Below are 18,365 nucleotides of genomic sequence, written 5' to 3'. Positions count from 1 at the left end.
GTTGGGTAGACGTCGCTAGGTGTTGGGTAGAGGTCGCTAGGTGTTGGGTAGAGGTCGCTAGGTGTTGGGTAGAGGTCGCTAGGTGTTGGGTAGAGGTCGCTAGGTGTTGGGTTGAGATCGCTAGGTGTTGGGTTGAGATCGTTAAGTGTTGGGTTGGGGACGCTAGGTGTTGGGTTGGGGACGCTAGGTGTTGGGTTGAGGACGCTAGGTGTTGGGTTGAGGTCGCTAGGTGCTGGGTTGAGATCGCTAGGTGTTGGGTTGAGGTCGTTAAGTGTTGGGTTGAGGACGCTAGGTGTTGGGTTGAGGACGCTAGGTGTTGGGGTGAGGTCTCTAGGTGTTGGGGTGAGGTCGCTAGGTGTTGGGTTGAGGACGCTACATAACTGTGTGTGTTGACAGAGTGTGTGTGTTGCAGGGCAGTGTGGGTACTGGGGTGCAGGTGGTCTCATAACTGTGTGTGTGTGTGTGTGAGCCTGTGGATGTTGACAGAGTGTGTGTGTTGCAGGGCAGTGTGGGTACTGGGGTGCAGGTGGTCTCATAACTGTGTGTGTGTGTGAGCCTGTTGATGTTGACAGAGTGTGTGTGTTGCAGGGCAGTGTGGGTACTGGGGTGCAGGTGGTCTCTGTGTCTCATCGAGGCATCAAGCTGCTGAAGATGGTGAGAAGCAGCGCTGTTGTCCCAGACTACTTCAGAGTGCTACACCCTTACAGGTACACACACACACACACACACACACACACACACACACACACACACACACACACACACACACACACATTAACACACACACACACACAAATCAAATCAAAAATCAAATCAAATGTATTTATATAGCCCTTCGTACATCAGCTGATATCTCAAAGTGCTGTACAGAAACCCAGCCTAAAACCCCAAACAGCAAGCAATGCAGGTGTAGAAGCACAGTGGCTAGGAAAAACTCCCTAGAAAGGCCAAAACCTAGGAAGAAACCTAGAGAGGAACCAGGCTATGAGGGGTGGCCAGTCCTCTTCTGGCTGTGCTGGGTGGAGATTATAACAGAACATGGCCAAGATGTTCAAATGTTCATAATTGACCAGCATGGTCAAATAATAATAAGGCAGAACAGTTGAAACCGGAGCAGCAGCACGGCCAGGTGGACTGAGGACAGCAAGGAGTCATCATGTCAGGTAGTCCTGAGGCAAGGTCCTAGGGCTCAGGTCCTCCGAGAGAGAAAGAAAGAGAGAATTAGAGAGAGCACACTTAAATTCACACAGGACACCGAATAGGACAGGAGAAGTACTCCAGATATAACAAACTGAACACACACACACACACACACACACACACACACACACACACACACACACACACACACACACACACACACACACACACACACACACACACACACACACACACACACACACACACACACACACACACACACACACACACGGGGCCGCAGGTAGCCTAGTGGTTAGAGTATTGGCTAGTAACCCGAAAGGTTGCTGGATCGAATCCCCAAGCTGACAAGGTAAAGATCTGTTTGTTTCTGTTTTTGTTTCCATAGTTACGCGGACATCCTGTTTGTGTCCATTCCATCTAAGAACATGTTGGAGTTTAACCTGACCAACGAGAAGCTGATTCTGTTCTCCGCCAAGGCTCCACAGGTTAAACACATGGTGGACTACTTCATCACAGAACTGAAGAAGGTGAGACAGGTTAGACAGGTTAGAGGGTGAGACAGGTTAGACAGGTTAGAGGGTGAGACAGGTTAGACAGGTTAGAGGGTGAGACAGGTTAGATAGGTTAGAGGGTGAGACTGGTTAGAGGGTGAGATGGGTTAGAGGGTTAGACAGGTTAGAGGGTGAGACAGGTTAGAGGGTGAGACAGGTTAGAAGGTGAGTCAGGTTAGAAGGTGAGACAGGTTAGAGGGTGAGACAGGTTAGAAGGTGAGTCAGGTTAGAAGGTGAGACAGGTTAGAGGGTGAGACAGGTTAGAGGGTGAAACAGACAAGAGGGTGAAACAGGTTAGAGGGTGAGACAGGTTGGAGGGTGAAACAGGTTAGAGGGGGAGACAGGTTAGAGGGTGAGACAGGTAGTGTAAAACAGGTAGAGGGTGAGACAGGTAGATGGTGAGACAGTTTAGGGGGTGAGACAGGTTAGATGTTATAACAGGTTAGAGGGTGAGACAGGTTAGAGGGGGAGTCAGGTTAGAAGGTGAGACAGGTTAGAGGGTGAGACAGGTTAGAAGGTGAGTCAGGTTAGAAGGTGAGACAGGTTAGAGGGTGAGACAGGTTAGAGGGTGAAACAGACAAGAGGGTGAAACAGACAAGAGGGTGAGACAGGTTAGAGGGTGAGACAGGTTGGAGGGTGAGACAGGTTAGAGGGTGAGACAGGTTGGAGGGTGAAACAGGTTAGAGGGGGAGACAGGTTAGAGGGTGAGACAGGTAGTGTAAAACAGGTAGAGGGTGAGACAGGTAGATGGTGAGACAGTTTAGGGGGTGAGACAGGTTAGATGTTATAACAGGTTAGAGGGTGAGACAGGTTAGAGGGGGAAACAGGTTAGAGGGGGAAACAGGCTAGAGGGTGAGACGTGAAATAGGTTAGAGGGTGAGATAGATTAGAGTGTATAACAGGTGAGAGGGTGAGACAGGTGAGAGGGTGAGACAGGTTACAGGGTGAGACAGGTTAGAGTGTATAACCGGATAGAGAGTGAGACAGGTTAGAGGCTGAGACAGGTGAAACAGGTTAGAGGGTGAAACAGGTTAGAGGGTGAAACAGGTTAGAGGGTGAGACAGGTTAGATGTTATAACAGGTTAGAGGGTGAGACAGGTTAGAGGGTGAGACAGGTTTTAGGGTGAAACAGACTATAGGGTGAGACAGGTTAGAGGGTTAGACAGGCTAGAGGGTGAGACAGTTTAGAGGGTTAGACAGGTTAGAGGGTGAAACAGGCTAGAGGGTGAGACAGGTTAGAGGGTTAGACAGGTTAGAGGGTTAGACAGCTTAGAGGGTGAAACAGGCTAGAGGGTGAGACGTGAAATAGGTTAGAGGGTTAGACAGGTTAGAGGGTGAGACAGGTTAGAGGGTGAGACACGTTAGAGGGTTAGACAGGTTAGAGGGTTAGACAGGTTAGAGGGTGAAACAGGCTAGAGGGTGAGACGTGAAATAGGTTAGAGGGTTAGACAGGTTAGAGGGTGAGACAGGTTAGAGTGTATAACAGGTGAGAGGGTGAGACAGGTGAGAGGGTGAGACAGGTTACAGGGTGAGACAGGTTAGAGTGTATAACCGGATAGAGAGTGAGACAGGTTAGAGGGTGAGACAGGTGAAACAGGTTAGAGGGTGAAACAGGTTAGAGGGTGAAACAGGTTAGAGGGTGAGACAGGTTAGAGTGTATAACAGGATATAGGGTGAGACAGGTTGGAGGGTGAAACAGGTTGGAGGGTGAGACAGGTTAGAGGGTGAAACAGGTTAGAGGGTGAGACAGGTGAAACAGGTTAGAGGGTGAGACAGGTTAGAGGGTGAGACAGGTTAGAGGGTGAGACAGATTAGAGGGTGAGACTGGTTAGAGAGTGAGACAGGTTGGAGGGTGAAACAGGTTGGAGGGTGAGACAGGTTAGAGGGTGAAACAGGTTAGAGGTTGCAACAGGTTAGAGGGTGAGACAGGTTAAAGGGTGAGACAGGTGAAACCGGTTAGAGGGTGAAACAGGTTATAGGGTGAGACAGGTGAAACAGGTTAGAGGGTGAGACAGGTTAGAGGGTGAGAGGTGAAACCGGTTAGAGGGTGAAACAGGTTAGAGGGTGAAACAGGTTAGAGGGTGAGACAGGTTAGAGGGTGAAACAGGTTAGAGGGTGAGACAGGTGAAACCGGTTAGAGGGTGAAACAGGTTAGAGGGTGAGACAGGTGAAACAGGTTAGAGGGTGAGACAGGTTAGAGGGTGAGAGGTGAAACCGGTTAGAGGGTGAAACAGGTTAGAGGGTGAGACAGGTTAGAGGGTGAGACAGGTAGGAAAGTGATTGTGTTCATTCAACAGGACTCCAGGCTTCACTCTACAACCTGATAGAAAGGATGGACACATTATCACCCTTTTTCTGCGTCCAGATTGATTTGGACAAATGGGATGTTTTTTCCCCAGGACTCTGAGTATGTGGTCGCAGTGAGGAACTACATCACAGAGGACAGAACTCTGCTCAGCTTCCACAAGGGAGACATCATCAGATTACACAGCGTGGAGGGGCTGGAGGAGGGTGAGACACACAGACATACACACACACACAGCTACACACACGTCCCCATTGTGTTAGCTGTGTTGCTCATTGTATTGTGTGGTGTAGGCCGATGCTACGGCTGCATCGTCAGGAAGAAGGTCATGTTGCTGGAGGAACTAAAGAGAGATACTCCTGAGTTTGGTGGGTGGGGCCTGTGTGTGTGGTTGACCTGCATGTGACTAACACCCCGTCGTGTTTGGTTGTGTTCTGGTTGCTGTGTGAGGAAACAACTAGGATTCAGACTGGGCTGTTGTTGGGACTGTCTAGTCCCACTGAGCTAAAGTCTGGATTCAGACTGGGCTGTTGTTGGGACTGTCTAGTCCCACTGAGCTAAAGTCTATATTCAGACTGGGCTGTTGTTGGGACTGTCTAGTCCCACTGAGCTAAAGTCTATATTCAGACTGGGCTGTTGTTGGGACTGTCTAATCCCACTGAGCTAAAGTCTGGATTCAGACTGGGCTGTTGTTGGGACTGTCTAGTCCCACTGAGCTAAAGTCTGGATTCAGACTGGGCTGTTGTTGGGACTGTCTAGTCCCACTGAGCTAAAGTCTGGATTCAGACTGGGCTGTTGTTGGGACTGTCTAATCCCACTGAGCTAAAGTCTGGATTCAGACTGGGCTGTTGTTGGGACTGTCTAGTCCCACTGAGCTAAAGTCTGGATTCAGACTGGGCTGTTGTTGGGACTGTCTAGTCCCACTGAGCTAAAGTCTATATTCAGACTGGGCTGTTGTTGGGACTGTCTAGTCCCACTGAGCTAAAGTCTATATTCAGACTGGGCTGTTGTTGGGACTGTCTAGTCCCACTGAGCTAAAGTCTGGATTCAGACTGGGCTGTTGTTGGGACTGTATAGTCCCACTGAGCTAAAGTCTGGATTCAGACTGGGCTGTTGTTGGGACTGTCTAGTCCCACTGAGCTAAAGTCTATATTCAGACTGGGCTGTTGTTGGGACTGTCTAGTCCCACTGAGCTAAAGTCTGGATTCAGACTGGGCTGTTGTTGGGACTGTCTAGTCCCACTGAGCTAAAGTCTGGATTCAGATTGGGCTGTTGTTGGGACTGTCTAGTCCCACTGAGCTAAAGTCTGGATTCAGACTGGGCTGTTGTTGGGACTGTCTAGTCCCACTGAGCTAAAGTCTGGATTCAGACTGGGCTGTTGTTGGGACTGTCTAGTCCCACTGAGCTAAAGTCTGGAGGTCTCAGACATGTTTCCTGACTGTGAACAGTCTGTCTGTCTGTCTGTCTTGCCCCTTCTTAAACTGTCAGTATATATACAGTATATATAGGACATGTAGACTACGGTAGATCTGGTACAGTATATATAGGACATGTAGACTACGGTAGATCTGGTACAGTATATATAGGACATGTAGACTACGGTAGATCTGGTACAGTATATATAGTACATGTAGACTACGGTAGATCTGGTACAGTATATATAGGACATGTAGACTACGGTAGATCTGGTACAGTATATATAGGACATGTAGACTACGGTAGATCTGGTACAGTATATATAGGACATGTAGACTACGGTAGATCTGGTACAGTATATATAGGACATGTAGACTACGGTAGATCTGGTACAGTATATATAGTACATGTAGACTACGGTAGATCTGGTACAGTATATATAGTACATGAATACTTTGTTCATCTTTCTCTGTGTGTGGAGGCTGGTGGTTTGGTGTGGTGAATCTTTCTTGGTACAGTATATATAGTACATAGAGTAGCCAGCCAGTGTTTTCTACAGGTACACAGAGTAGCCAGCCAGGCGACCCCAGCCAGTGTTTTCTACAGGTACACAGAGTAGCCAGGCAGGTGTCCCCAGGCAGTGTTTTCTACAGGTACATAGAGTAGCCAGCCAGGCGACCCCAGGCAGTGTTTTCTACAGGTACATAGAGTAGCCAGCCAGGCGACCCCAGGCAGTGTTTTCTACAGGTACACAGAGTAGCCAGTCAAATAGAATAAGTAGCCAGCCAGGCGACCCCAGGCAGTGTTTTCTACAGGTACACAGAGTAGCCAGCCAAATAGAATAAGTAGCCAGCCAGGCGACCCCAGGCAGTGTTTTCTACAGGTACACAGAGTAGCCAGGCAGGTGTCCCCAGGCAGTGTTTTCTACAGGTACACAGAGTAGCCAGCCAAATAGAATAAGTAGCCAGCCAGGCGCCCCTGGTGTTCACATTTTGTTTGCTGAAGGAGCTCTATGTTGGTGTCCTCTGGTACGTTCTACTGCCTTGATTCAATCTGAAATACACAGACAAAATATAGAATAATTTATCAAGTTTACCAGTCTAGGGCACTGCATCGCAGTGCTAGAGACGTCACTACAGATCCGGGTTCGATCCCGGGCAGTGTTACAGCCGGCCGCTACCGGGAGACCCATGAGGCGCCGCACAATTGGCCCAGCTTTGCCCTTGTCACATTGCACTCTAGCGACTCCTTCTGGCGGCCCGGGCGCAGTGCAGGCTGACTCCGGTAGCTAGCTGTACGGTGTTTCCTATGACAAATTGGTGCGACTGTCTTCCGGGTTAAGCGAGCAGTGTGTCAAGAAGTAGCGCGTCTAGGCGGGGTCGTGTTTCGGAGGAGTGGAAAGGCTTTCCCAGGAACCTTCTTAATTAAATTTTAACCACAAAGTAGCATATGCTTACCTGGCAGAATGACATCATTATTATTTACATCCAGTGGGTATTTGTTTTCAAACTCTCCCATCACATGTAGGCTACAAAAACACAGCTAAACAACAGCCTCTTGCTAGGTGCTAAACAACAACAACAGCCTCTTGCTAGGTGCTAAACAACAGCCTCTTGCTAGGTGCTAAACAACAACAGCCTCTTGCTAGGTGCTAAACAACAGCCTCTTGCTAGGTGCTAAACAACAGCCTCTTGCTAGGTGCTAAACAACAACAACAGCCTCTTGCTAGGTGCTAAACAACAGCCTTTTGCTGGGTGCTAAACAACAACAGCCTCTTGCTGGGTGCTAAACAACAGCCTCTTGCTAGGTGCTAAACAACAACAACAGCCTCTTGCTAGGTGCTAAACAACAGCCTCTTGCTAGATGCTAAACAACAGCCTCTTGCTAGGTGCTAAACAACAACAGCCTCTTGCTAGGTGCTAAACAACAGCCTCTTGCTGGGTGCTAAACAACAACAGCCTCTTGCTGGGTGCTAAACAACAACAGCCTCTTGCTGGGTGCTAAACAACAACAGCCTCTTGCTGGGTGCTAAACAACAGCCTCTTGCTAGGTGCTAAACAACAACAACAGCCTCTTCTAGGTGCTAGCCTCTTGCTAGATGCTAAACAACAGCCTCTTGCTAGGTGCTAAACAACAACAGCCTCTTGCTAGATGCTAAACAACAGCCTCTTGCTAGGCTAGGTGCTAAACAACAACAGCCCTCTAGATGCTAAACAACAGCCTCTTGCTAGGCGCTAAACAACAGCCTCTTGCTAGGTGCTAAGCAACAACAGCCTCTTGCTAGGTGCTAAACAACAGCCTCTTGCTAGGTGCTAAACAACGACAGCCTCTTGCTAGGTGCTAAACAACAACAGCCTCTTGCTAGGTGCTAAACAACAACAGCCTCTTGCTATGTGCTAAACAACAACAGTCTCTTGCTAGGTGCTAAACAACAGCCTCTTGCTAGGTGCTAAACAACAGCCTCTTGCTAGGTGCTAAACAACAACAGCCTCTTGCTAGGTGCTAAACAACAGCCTCTTGCTAGGTGCTAAACAACAGCCTCTTGCTAGGTGCTAAACAACAACGGCCTCTTGCTAGATGCTAAACAACAACAGCCTCTTGCTAGGTGCTAAACAACAACAGTCTCTTGCTAGGTGCTAAACAACAGCCGCTTGCTAGGTGCTAAACAACAACAGCCTCTTGCTAGGTGCTAAACAACAAAGGCCTCTTGCTGGGTGCTAAACAACAACGGCCTCTTGCTAGGTGCTAAACAACAGACCCTAAACACAACATGCAACTATTTCAAAGATTTTACTGAGTTGCAGTTCATATAAGGAAATCATTCAATTGAAATCATTTCATTCGGCCCTAATCTATGGATTTCACATGGCTGGGCAGGGGCGCAGCCTGGGAGGGCTGCGCCCACTTGGGGTGCCAGGCACAGCCAATCAGAATGAGTTTTTCCAAACAAAGGGGCTTAATTTCAGACAGAAATAGTCCTCAGTTTGATCAGCTGTCGGCGTGGCTGGTCTCATGATCCCGCAGGTGAAGAAGCAGATGTGGAGGTCCTGGGTTGGCGTGGCTACGCGTTGTCTATGGTTGTGAGGGCGGCTGGACGTACTGCAAAATTCTTTGAAATGACATTGGACGCGGCTTATGGTAGAGAAATGAACATTCACGTTTCTGGCAACAGATCTGGTGGACATTCCTGCAGTCAGCATGCCAATTGCACGCTCCCTCAACTTGAGACATCTGTGGCAAAATTTGAGAGAAATACACTTTTTGTGAGTATGGAACATTTCTGGGATCTTTTATTTCAGCTGATGAAACACAGGACCAACACAATGCATGTTGCGTTTCATATTTTTATTCAGTATATTTTCTATGCGATCTTTCTAAATGTTGACAAAAATTTGCTGGACAAGTTCATGAAAACATTGCTACTGTCTGGCCAAGCCCCGACATCCTAGGAAAGGAAACCTTGGAAATAATTTGCTTTACTTGTCCCGATGTGATACCATGGACACCCAGACAAACTGGGTACCTCTATCTCCCCCTTGTGGTGGTCTGAAGCAATGAAGCCGTGACACTGGGTACTACTAGGTCACGGCTCCACGGCTGGTCTGGAGCCGTGATGCTGGGTACCTCTAACTCCCCCTGGTGGTGGTCTGGTGCCGTGACACTGGGTACCTCTAACTCCCCCTGGTGGTGGTCTGGAGCCGTGACACGGTACCTCTAACTCCCCCTGGTGGTGGTTGTTACGCACGCCTCTATGAAGAGGGAACGCAACACCCTGCTACAACTAAACTCTCCGTGAAGCGAAAAAGGTATGGACTGTAGGTGCGAGTAAGAATGACAACAGACAGAATGTGGTACCGTTTACAAGGACTTTATTCCTTTACACAGTATTATGGGGAAAAGGGGCTGGACGGAACCAAAGCAAAGAAAGTAAATCTCAAAGCCCCCCCCCCCCCCCCCTATCTTACCTGCCTAACCACTTTTACCTAATTTAGCACCACCTGGTGCCCTAACCAAAATACAGGGGGTGGTCCGCCCAGGTCTTACCTAGTGTGCCTAGACAGTGAATATACTACGGGTATATGTATGCCCGCGGGTCTCTTGCCTAAGCACTCCCAAGGTGCCTTCCCCTTCCCCCCTGGGAACAAATGAAACAGAATATTAAACAATTTCACAAACAAACTAAGAAACAAAGGACATCAACTAAGCTCTACCTGAGCAACAAACTCACAGAACATACCCACCTCTCAGCAATGAACTCCCAGCAAAATCAACCTTTAGCAAAATCTCTCTGCAATGACCTCCAAGCAAATCTCTCTATCACAAACAATCGCTCTGCAATGACCTCTGCAATGACCTCAGCAAATCTCTCTAGCAAAATCTCTCTAGCAAAATCTCTCTAGCAAAATCTCTCTAGCAAAATCTCTCTCAGCAATCCCTACCTTCAAAATCTCTCTCTCCTGAACAGAACACTGGCTTTTATATAGCTTCAGAATGAATGTGTAACTGGAGACAGCTGTGTCTTGACGAGGGGGCGGGGTCAGCTCTCCAATTAGCCCTGGAGTCGACCAATCAGCTGCTTGAGGGATTTCAGGAAGCCATTTCCTGAAATAAAACACATGCAAATACACAAACTACAACACATAAACTGGGGAACGTAACAGTGGTCTGGAGCAATGAAGCCGTGACACTGGGTACCTCTAACTCCCCCTGGTGGTGGTCTGGAGCCGTGAAAATGGGTACCTCTAACTCCCCCTGGTGGTGGTCTGGAGCAATGAAGCCGTGACACTGGGTACCTCTAACTCCCCCTGGTGGTGGTCTGGAGCCGTGAAACTGGGTACCTCTAACTCCCCCTGGTGGTGGTCTGGAGCAATGAAGCCGTGACACTGGGTACCTCTAACTCCCCCTGGTGTTGGTCTGGAGCAATGAAGCCGTGAAACTGGGTACCTCTAACTCCCCCTGGTGGTGGTCTGGAGCCGTGAAACTGGGTACCTCTAACTCCCCCTGGTGGTGGTCTGGAGCAATGAAGCCGTGAAACTGGGTACCTCTAACTCCCCCTGGTGGTGGTCTGGAGCAATGAAGCCGTGACACTGGGTACCTCTAACTCCCCCTGGTGGTGGTCTGGAGCCGTGAAACTGGGTACCTCTAACTCCCCCTGGTGGTGGTCTGGAGCAATGAAGCCGTGACACTGGGTACCTCTAACTCCCCCTGGTGGTGGTCTGGAGCCGTGAAACTGGGTACCTCTAACTCCCCCTGGTGGTGGTCTGGAGCCGTGACACTGGGTACCTCTAACTCCCCCTGGTGGTGGTCTGGAGCCGTGACACTGGGTACCTCTAACTCCCCCTGGTGGTGGTCTGGAGCCGTGAAACTGGGTACCTCTAACTCCCCCTGGTGGTGGTCTGGAGCCGTGACACTGGGTACCTCTAACTCCCCCTGGTGGTGGTATGGAACCGTGATGCTGGGTACCTCTAACTCCCCCTGGTGGTGGTCTGGAGCCGTGATACTGGATACCTCTAAGTCCTGCGGTGTAAACTCACAACTTTTAAAGGAGGAACCACTGTATAACCACGTTGCATTGTAAGCTGTCATTGTAAATAATAATTTGTTTTTAATTTACTAGCCTAGTTAAATAAAAGTTAAACTAGTAAAACTATGTCTTAATGATTTATGAATGGCAAAGCGATATACGATAATTTATTCAGTCAGTTCGACACCTTTGATAAACCTAGTCAACACTTGCTGTTCAGTTGTCAATCAGTGCACCGTAAGTCGCCTTCTTCCGCCTCGACTCTGCGGCTGCGCTGGCTGTGTGAAACGCAAAGAATAAAATGAATGGGCTAGAAAAACAATTAACTAAGTCATGGATTTCCACTCATCGTTACCACTAATGGTGCTTTCAAGACAACCGGGATCTCTGGGGGGGGAAAAACGAGGTCAAATCATGAGGTCAGTGATCTTCAGGTCAGAAAGTCACAGCTCTAGAAAGATGCCAGAGTTTCTGACTTAGAATTCAGAGTTGGATGACAGTTCAAAACTATTTTTCCCAGTCGGAGCTAGTTTTTCTTCCCAGAGTTCCCTGTTGTCTTGAACTCACTGAAGTCAGAGATTCCCAGAGTTCCCTGTTGTCTTGAACTCACTGAAGTCAGAGATTCCCAGAGTTCCCTGTTGTCTTGAACTCACTGAAGTCAGAGATTCCCGAGTTCCCTGTTGTCTTGAACTCACTGAAGTCAGAGATTCCCGAGTTCCCTGTTGCCTTGAACTCACTGAAGTCAAGAGATTCCCGAGTTCCCAGTTGCCTTGAACTCACTGAAGTCAGAGATTCCCAGAGTTCCCTGTTGTCTTGAACTCACTGAAGTCAGAGATTCCCAGAGTTCCCTGTTGTCTTGAACTCACTGAAGTCAGAGATTCCCGAGTTCCCTGTTGTCTTGAACTCACTGAAGTCAGAGATTCCCGAGTTCCCTGTTGCCTTGAACTCACTGAAGTCAAGAGATTCCCGAGTTCCCAGTTGCCTTGAACTCACTGAAGTCAGAGATTCCCGAGTTCCCTGTTGTCTTGAACTCACTGAAGTCAGAGATTCCCAGAGTTCCCAGTTGCCTTGAACTCACTGAAGTCAGAGATTCCCGAGTTCCCTGTTGTCTTGAACTCACTGAAGTCAGAGATTCCCGAGTTCCCTGTTGTCTTGAACTCACTGAAGTCAGAGATTCCCAGAGTTCCCAGTTGCCTTGAACTCACTGAAGTCAGAGATTCCCGAGTTCCCTGTTGTCTTGAACTCACTGAAGTCAGAGATTCCCAGAGTTCCCTGTTGTCTTGAACTCACTGAAGTCAGAGATTCCCAGAGTTCCCTGTTGTCTTGAACTCACTGAAGTCAGAGATTCCCAGAGTTCCCTGTTGTCTTGAACTCACTGAAGTCAGAGATTCCCAGAGTTCCCTGTTGTCTTGAACTCACTGAAGTCAGAGATTCCCAGAGTTCCCTGTTGCCTTGAACTCACTGAAGTCAGAGATTTTCGAGTTCCCAGTTGCCTTGAACTCACTGAAGTCAGAGATTCCCGAGTTCCCAGTTGCCTTGAACTCACTGAAGTCAGAGATTTTCGAGTTCCCAGTTGTCTTGAACGCAGCATTACATTACATGGGACGTGCAAATTCACCAGCATCATGCTCTCTCCCTCCTCTGTGTAAAGAAATCTAACTACAACCAACTACAGCGTACTCAAATTGTTCCCGGGAGGCAGGACAGACAGCAGACTGCTTTTCCTGTCATCGCTCGCTTTGTGAATGACAGGCGCAGAGAAGATGCATATCGTTCATTCTAGCGGGAGAGGAATCGACAGACTAGTGAACTGAAACTTTTAAATTAAAAAGTAGCCTAGTTCATTTAAAGTGGGAAAAAAAGTAGGTGGCTGGAAATGGAAAACTGTGTGTGTGTGTGTGTGTGTGTGTGTGTGTGTGTGTGTGTGTGTGTGCACGCGCGTGCATGTGCTTGCGTGTGTTTGTGGGCTGGTGGTGTACGGGCGTTGATGCTGGTGAATTTGCACGGTATGTTATAACTCTGTGTGTGTGTGTAGGCTGGCGGTACGGGGCGGTGTACGGACGGTGGGGTGTGTTTCCAGGTGAGTGTGTTCAGCCGGTGGCCGCTCCAGACTTTCTGGTTCTCCCTGCTGAGAGGACGGAGCCTCGTGACAGACACGGCCGTGTTGCCGCTTCCGCTGCAATCGCCGTGGCGATGGGCTCTACAGTCGCCGCCCATGAACTGGACCTCAACACAGAGGTACACACAGAGACAGACACAGACACAGACACACACACACACACACACACACACACACACACACACACACACACACACACACACACACACACACACACACAGTACATGCTACATGCAGACATGCGTACATTCACTCTCTAATATTCTGTGTGTGTGTGTGTGTGTGTGTGTGTGTGTGTGTGTGTCTGTGTGCGTGTGTGTGTGCGTGCGTGTGCGTGTGTGTCAGGCTGTGGTAGGGTATGGTGAGGACAGCAGCAGTCTCCATCTAGAGGGACTCCCTCTACAGGCCAGTCAGTACACCATGGAGGAGTTCTCCAGGAAGTACTACAGACGGGCTCAGAGACACAGGGACCAGCTAAAGACCAGGAAGGGGAAGGATACCAGAGAACCAGCTGACATGGTTACATACTCTAAGGTGAGAATCACACAGCAACCTGTTGAGTTACACATCCCCTGTACTGTACTACAGACAACAGATACACATCCCCTGTACTGTACTACAGACAACAGATACACATCCCCTGTACTATACTACAGACAGCAGATACACATCCCCTGTACTATACTACAGACAACAGATACACATCCCCTGTACTGTACTACAGACAACAGATACACATCCCCTGTACTATACTACAGACAACAGATACACATCCCCTGTACTGTACTACAGACAACAGATACACATCCCCTGTAATGTACTACAGACAACAGATACACATCCCCTGTACTATACTACAGACAGCAGATACACATCCCCTGTACTATACTACAGACAACAGATACACATCCCCTGTACTGTACTACAGACAACAGATACACATCCCCTGTACTATACTACAGACAACAGATACACATCCCCTGTACTGTACTACAGACAACAGATACACATCCCCTGTACTATACTACAGACAACAGATACACATCCCCTGTATTGTACTACAGACAGCAGATACAGATACACATCCCCTGTACTGTACTACAGACAACAGATACACATCCCCTGTACTGTGCTACAGACAACATATACACATCCCCTGTACTGTACTACAGACAACAGATACACATCCCCTGTACTGTACTACAGACAACAGATACACATCCCCTGTCCTGTACTACAGACAACAGATACACATCCCCTGTACTATACTACAGACAACAGATACACATCCCCGGTACTGTACTACAGACAACAGATACAGATACACATCCCCTGTACTGTACTACAGACAACAGATACACATCCCCTGTACTATACTACAGACAACAGATACACATCCCCTGTACTGTACTACAGACAACAGATACACATCCCCTGTACTGTACTACAGACAACAGATACACATCCCCTGTACTGTACTACAGACAACAGATACACATCCCCTGTACTGTACTACAGACAACAGATACACATCCCCTGTACAATACTACAGACAACAGATACACATCCCCTGTACTGTACTACAGACAACAGATACACATCCACTGTACTATACTACAGACAACAGATACACATCCCCTGTACTGTACTACAGACTACAGATACACATCCCCTGTACTGTACTACAGACAGCATATACACATCCCCTGTACTGTACTACAGACAACAGATACACATCCCCTGTACTGTACTACAGACAACAGATACACATCCCCTGTACTGTACTACAGACAACAGATACACATCCCCTGTACTGTACTACAGACAACAGATACACATCCCCTGTACTATACTACAGACAACAGTTACACATCCCCTGTACTATACTACAGACAACAGCTACACATCCCCTGTACTGTACTACAGACAACAGATACACATCCCCTGTACTGTACTACAGACAACAGATACACATCCCCTGTACTGTACTACAGACAACAGATACAGATACACATCCCCTGTACTGTACTACAGACAACAGATACACATCCCCTGTACTATACTGTTTTCTGACTGTATATTCTGAGTATGTATTCTGAGTATTCAGACTGGGTGTGTATTCTGAGTATTCAGACTGGGTGTGTATTCTGAGTATTCAGACTTGGTGTGTATTCTGAGTATGTATTCTGAGTATTCAGACTGGGTGTGTATTCTGAGTATTCAGACTGGGTGTGTATTCTGAATATTCAGACTGGGTGTGTATTCTGAATATTCAGACTGGGTGTGTATTCTGAGTATTCAGCCTGGGTGTGTATTCTGAGTATGTATTCTAAGTATTCAGACTGGGTGTGTATTCTGAGTATGTATTCTGAGTATTCAGACTGGGTGTGTATCCTGAGTATTTAGACTGGGTGTGTATTCTGAGTATTCAGACTGGGTGTGTATTCTGAGTATGTATTCTTAGTATTCAGACTGGAGGTGTATTCTGAGTATGTATCCTGAGTATTCAGACTGGGTGTGTATTCTGTGTATTTAGACTGGGTGTGTATTCTGAGTATTCAGACTGGGTGTGTATTCTGAGTATGTATTCTGAGTATTCAGACTGGGTGTGTATTCTGAGTATGTATCCTGAGTATTCAGACTGGATGTGTATTCTGAGTATGTATCCTGAGTATTCAGACTGGGTGTGTATTCTGAGTATGTATCCTGAGTATTCAGACTGGATGTGTATTCTGAGTATGTACCCTGAGTATTCAGACTGGGTGTGTATTCTGAGTATTCAGCCTGGGTGTGTATTCTGAGTATTCAGACTGGGTGTGTATTCTGAGTATGTATTCTGAGTATTCAGACTGGGTGTGTATTCTGAGTATGTATCCTGAGTATTCAGACTGGATGTGTATTCTGAGTATGTATCCTGAGTATTCAGACTGGGTGTGTATTCTGAGTATGTATCCTGAGTATTCAGCCTGGGTGTGTATTCTGAGGATGTATCCTGAGTATTCAGACTGGGTGTGTATCCTGAGTATTCAGACTGGGTGTGTATTCTGTGTGTTTGTTTCCCCAGTCCCCTCTCCAGGAGTCTCTGATAGACTTCACAGACAGCAACATGAACAAGGTGTCAGCTGACATCTCCCTGGGTAAGACAACCCTGTTCCCAAATGGAACCCTATTCCCTACACAGTACACTACTTCTGACCAGAGCTCCAGACGTGGACTATGTAGGGAACTGTGTACCATTTGGGACTTAGCCAATGGCTTCTGATCAAATATACTGAACTAAAATATTAAACGCAACATGAAACCATTTCAATTATTTTATAGAGTTACAGTTCGAATATGGAAATCTGTCAATTTAAATTAATTAATTAGGCCCTAATCTATGGATTTGACATGACTGGGAATACAGACATGCATCTGTTGGTCACAGATTCCTATTAAAAAGGTAGGGAGGGGGGTGTGGATCAGAACCAGTCAGTATCTGGTGTGGATCAGAACCAGTCAGTATCTGGTTTGACCACCGTTTGGCTCATGCAGCACGACACATCTCCTTCACATAGAGTTGATCAGGATGTTGATTGGGGCCTGTGGAATGTTGTCCCACTCCTCTTCATGGGCTGTGTGAAGTTGCTGGAACTGGAACACGCTGTCGTACACGTAGATCCAGAGCATCCCAAACATGCTCAGTGGGTGACATGTCTGGTGAGTATGCAGGCAATGGAAGAACTGGGACATGTTCAGCTTCCAGGAATTGTGTACAGATCCTTGTGACATGGGGCCGTACATTATCATGCTGAAACATGAGGTGATGGCGGCGGATGAATGGAACGACAATGGGCCTCAGGATCTCCTCACGATATCTCTGTGCATTTAAATTGCCATTGAAAAAATGCCATTGAGTTCGTTGTCCGTAGCTTATGTCTGCCCATACCATAACCCCACCACCATGGGGCACTCTGTTCACAACGTTGACATCAGCAAACCGCTCGCCCACACGATGCCCGGTACAGTTGAAACCGGGATTCATCTGTGAAGAGCACACTTCTCCAGCGTACCAGTGGCCATTGAAAGTGAACATTTGCCCACTGAAGTCGGCTCCAACGTCGAACTGCAGTCAGGTGGAGATCCTGGTGAGGGTCGAACTGCAGTCAGGTGGAGATCCTGGTGAGGGTCGAACTGCAGTCAGGTGGAGACCCTGGTGAGGGTCGAACTGCAGTCAGGTGGAGACCCTGGTGAGGGTCGAACTGCAGTCAGGTGGAGACCCTGGTGAGGGTCGAACTGCAGTCAGGTCGAGACCCTGGTGAGGGTCGAACTGCAGTCAGGTCGAGACCCTGGTGAGGGTCGAACTGCAGTCAGGTCGAGACCCTGGTGAGGGTGGAACTGCAGTCAGGTCCAGACCCTGGTGAGGGTCGAACTGCAGTCAGGTCGAGACCCTTGTGAGGGTCGGACTGCAGTCAGGTCGAGACCCTGGTGAGGGACGAACTAGATTCAGGTCGTGACCCTGGTGAGGGTCGGACTGCAGTTAGGTGGAGACCCTGGTGAGGGTCGAACTGCAGTCAGGTGGAGACCCTGGGTAGGGTCGAACTGCAGTCAGGTCCAGATCCTGGTGAGGGTCGAACTGCAGTCAGGTCGAGACCCTGGTGAGGGTCGGACTGCAGTCAGGTCGAGACCCTGGTGAGGGTCGGACTGCAGTCAGGTCCAGACCCTGGTGAGGGTAACGAGCACACAGATGACCTTCCCTGAGATGATTTCTGGACGTTTGTGCAGAAATTCTTGGGTTGTGCAAACCTACAGTTTCATCAGCTGTCCGGGTGGCCGGTCTCAGACGATCCCACAGGTGAAGAAGCCGGATGTGGAGGTCTGGCGTGGTTGTGAGGCCGGTTGAACGTACTGCCAAATGTTTTAAAATGACGTTGCAGGCCGCTTACGGTAGAGACATTTCTCTGACAACAGCCCTGGTGGACATTCCTGCAGTCAGCATGCCAATTGCACGTTCCCTCAAAACTTGAGACATCTGTGACAAAACTGCACATTTTAGAGCACATTTTAGAGTGGCCTTTTATTATGCCCAGCACAAGGTGCACCTGTGTAATGATCATGTTGTTTAATCAGCTTCTTGATATGACATACCTGTCAGGTGGATGGATTATCTTGACAATGGAGAAATGCTCACTAACAGGGATGTAAACGAATTTGTGCAAAACATTTGGGAGAAAGGAGCTTTTTGTGCGTATGGAAGATTTCTGGGATCTTTTGTTTCTCATGAAACATGGGACCAACACTTTACATATT

The 18,365-nt window shown here is 48.1% G+C and overlaps 1 protein-coding gene across 1 annotated transcript in view; it reads left to right on the top strand.

The window, feature by feature from the left end:
- Window positions 1-1,586: 1,586 nt before the first annotated feature.
- Window positions 1,587-18,365, top strand: part of LOC139422610 (unconventional myosin-XV-like) — a 26,263-nt gene continuing 9,484 nt past the window's right edge. The window contains exons 1-6 of the mRNA XM_071173756.1: window positions 1,587-1,688; window positions 4,112-4,223; window positions 12,993-13,195; window positions 13,422-13,610; window positions 16,153-16,213; window positions 17,124-17,237. Of these exons, the coding sequence (XP_071029857.1) occupies window positions 1,587-1,688; window positions 4,112-4,223; window positions 12,993-13,195; window positions 13,422-13,610; window positions 16,153-16,213; window positions 17,124-17,237 (781 nt within the window). The remainder of the gene's footprint in view (window positions 1,689-4,111; window positions 4,224-12,992; window positions 13,196-13,421; window positions 13,611-16,152; window positions 16,214-17,123; window positions 17,238-18,365) is intronic.

This window comes from Oncorhynchus clarkii, chromosome 12, assembly GCF_045791955.1.
Source record: "Oncorhynchus clarkii lewisi isolate Uvic-CL-2024 chromosome 12, UVic_Ocla_1.0, whole genome shotgun sequence".
In the NCBI taxonomy this organism is placed as follows: Eukaryota; Metazoa; Chordata; class Actinopteri; order Salmoniformes; family Salmonidae; genus Oncorhynchus; species Oncorhynchus clarkii.
This window is presented reverse-complemented; position numbering and strand designations above follow the sequence as displayed.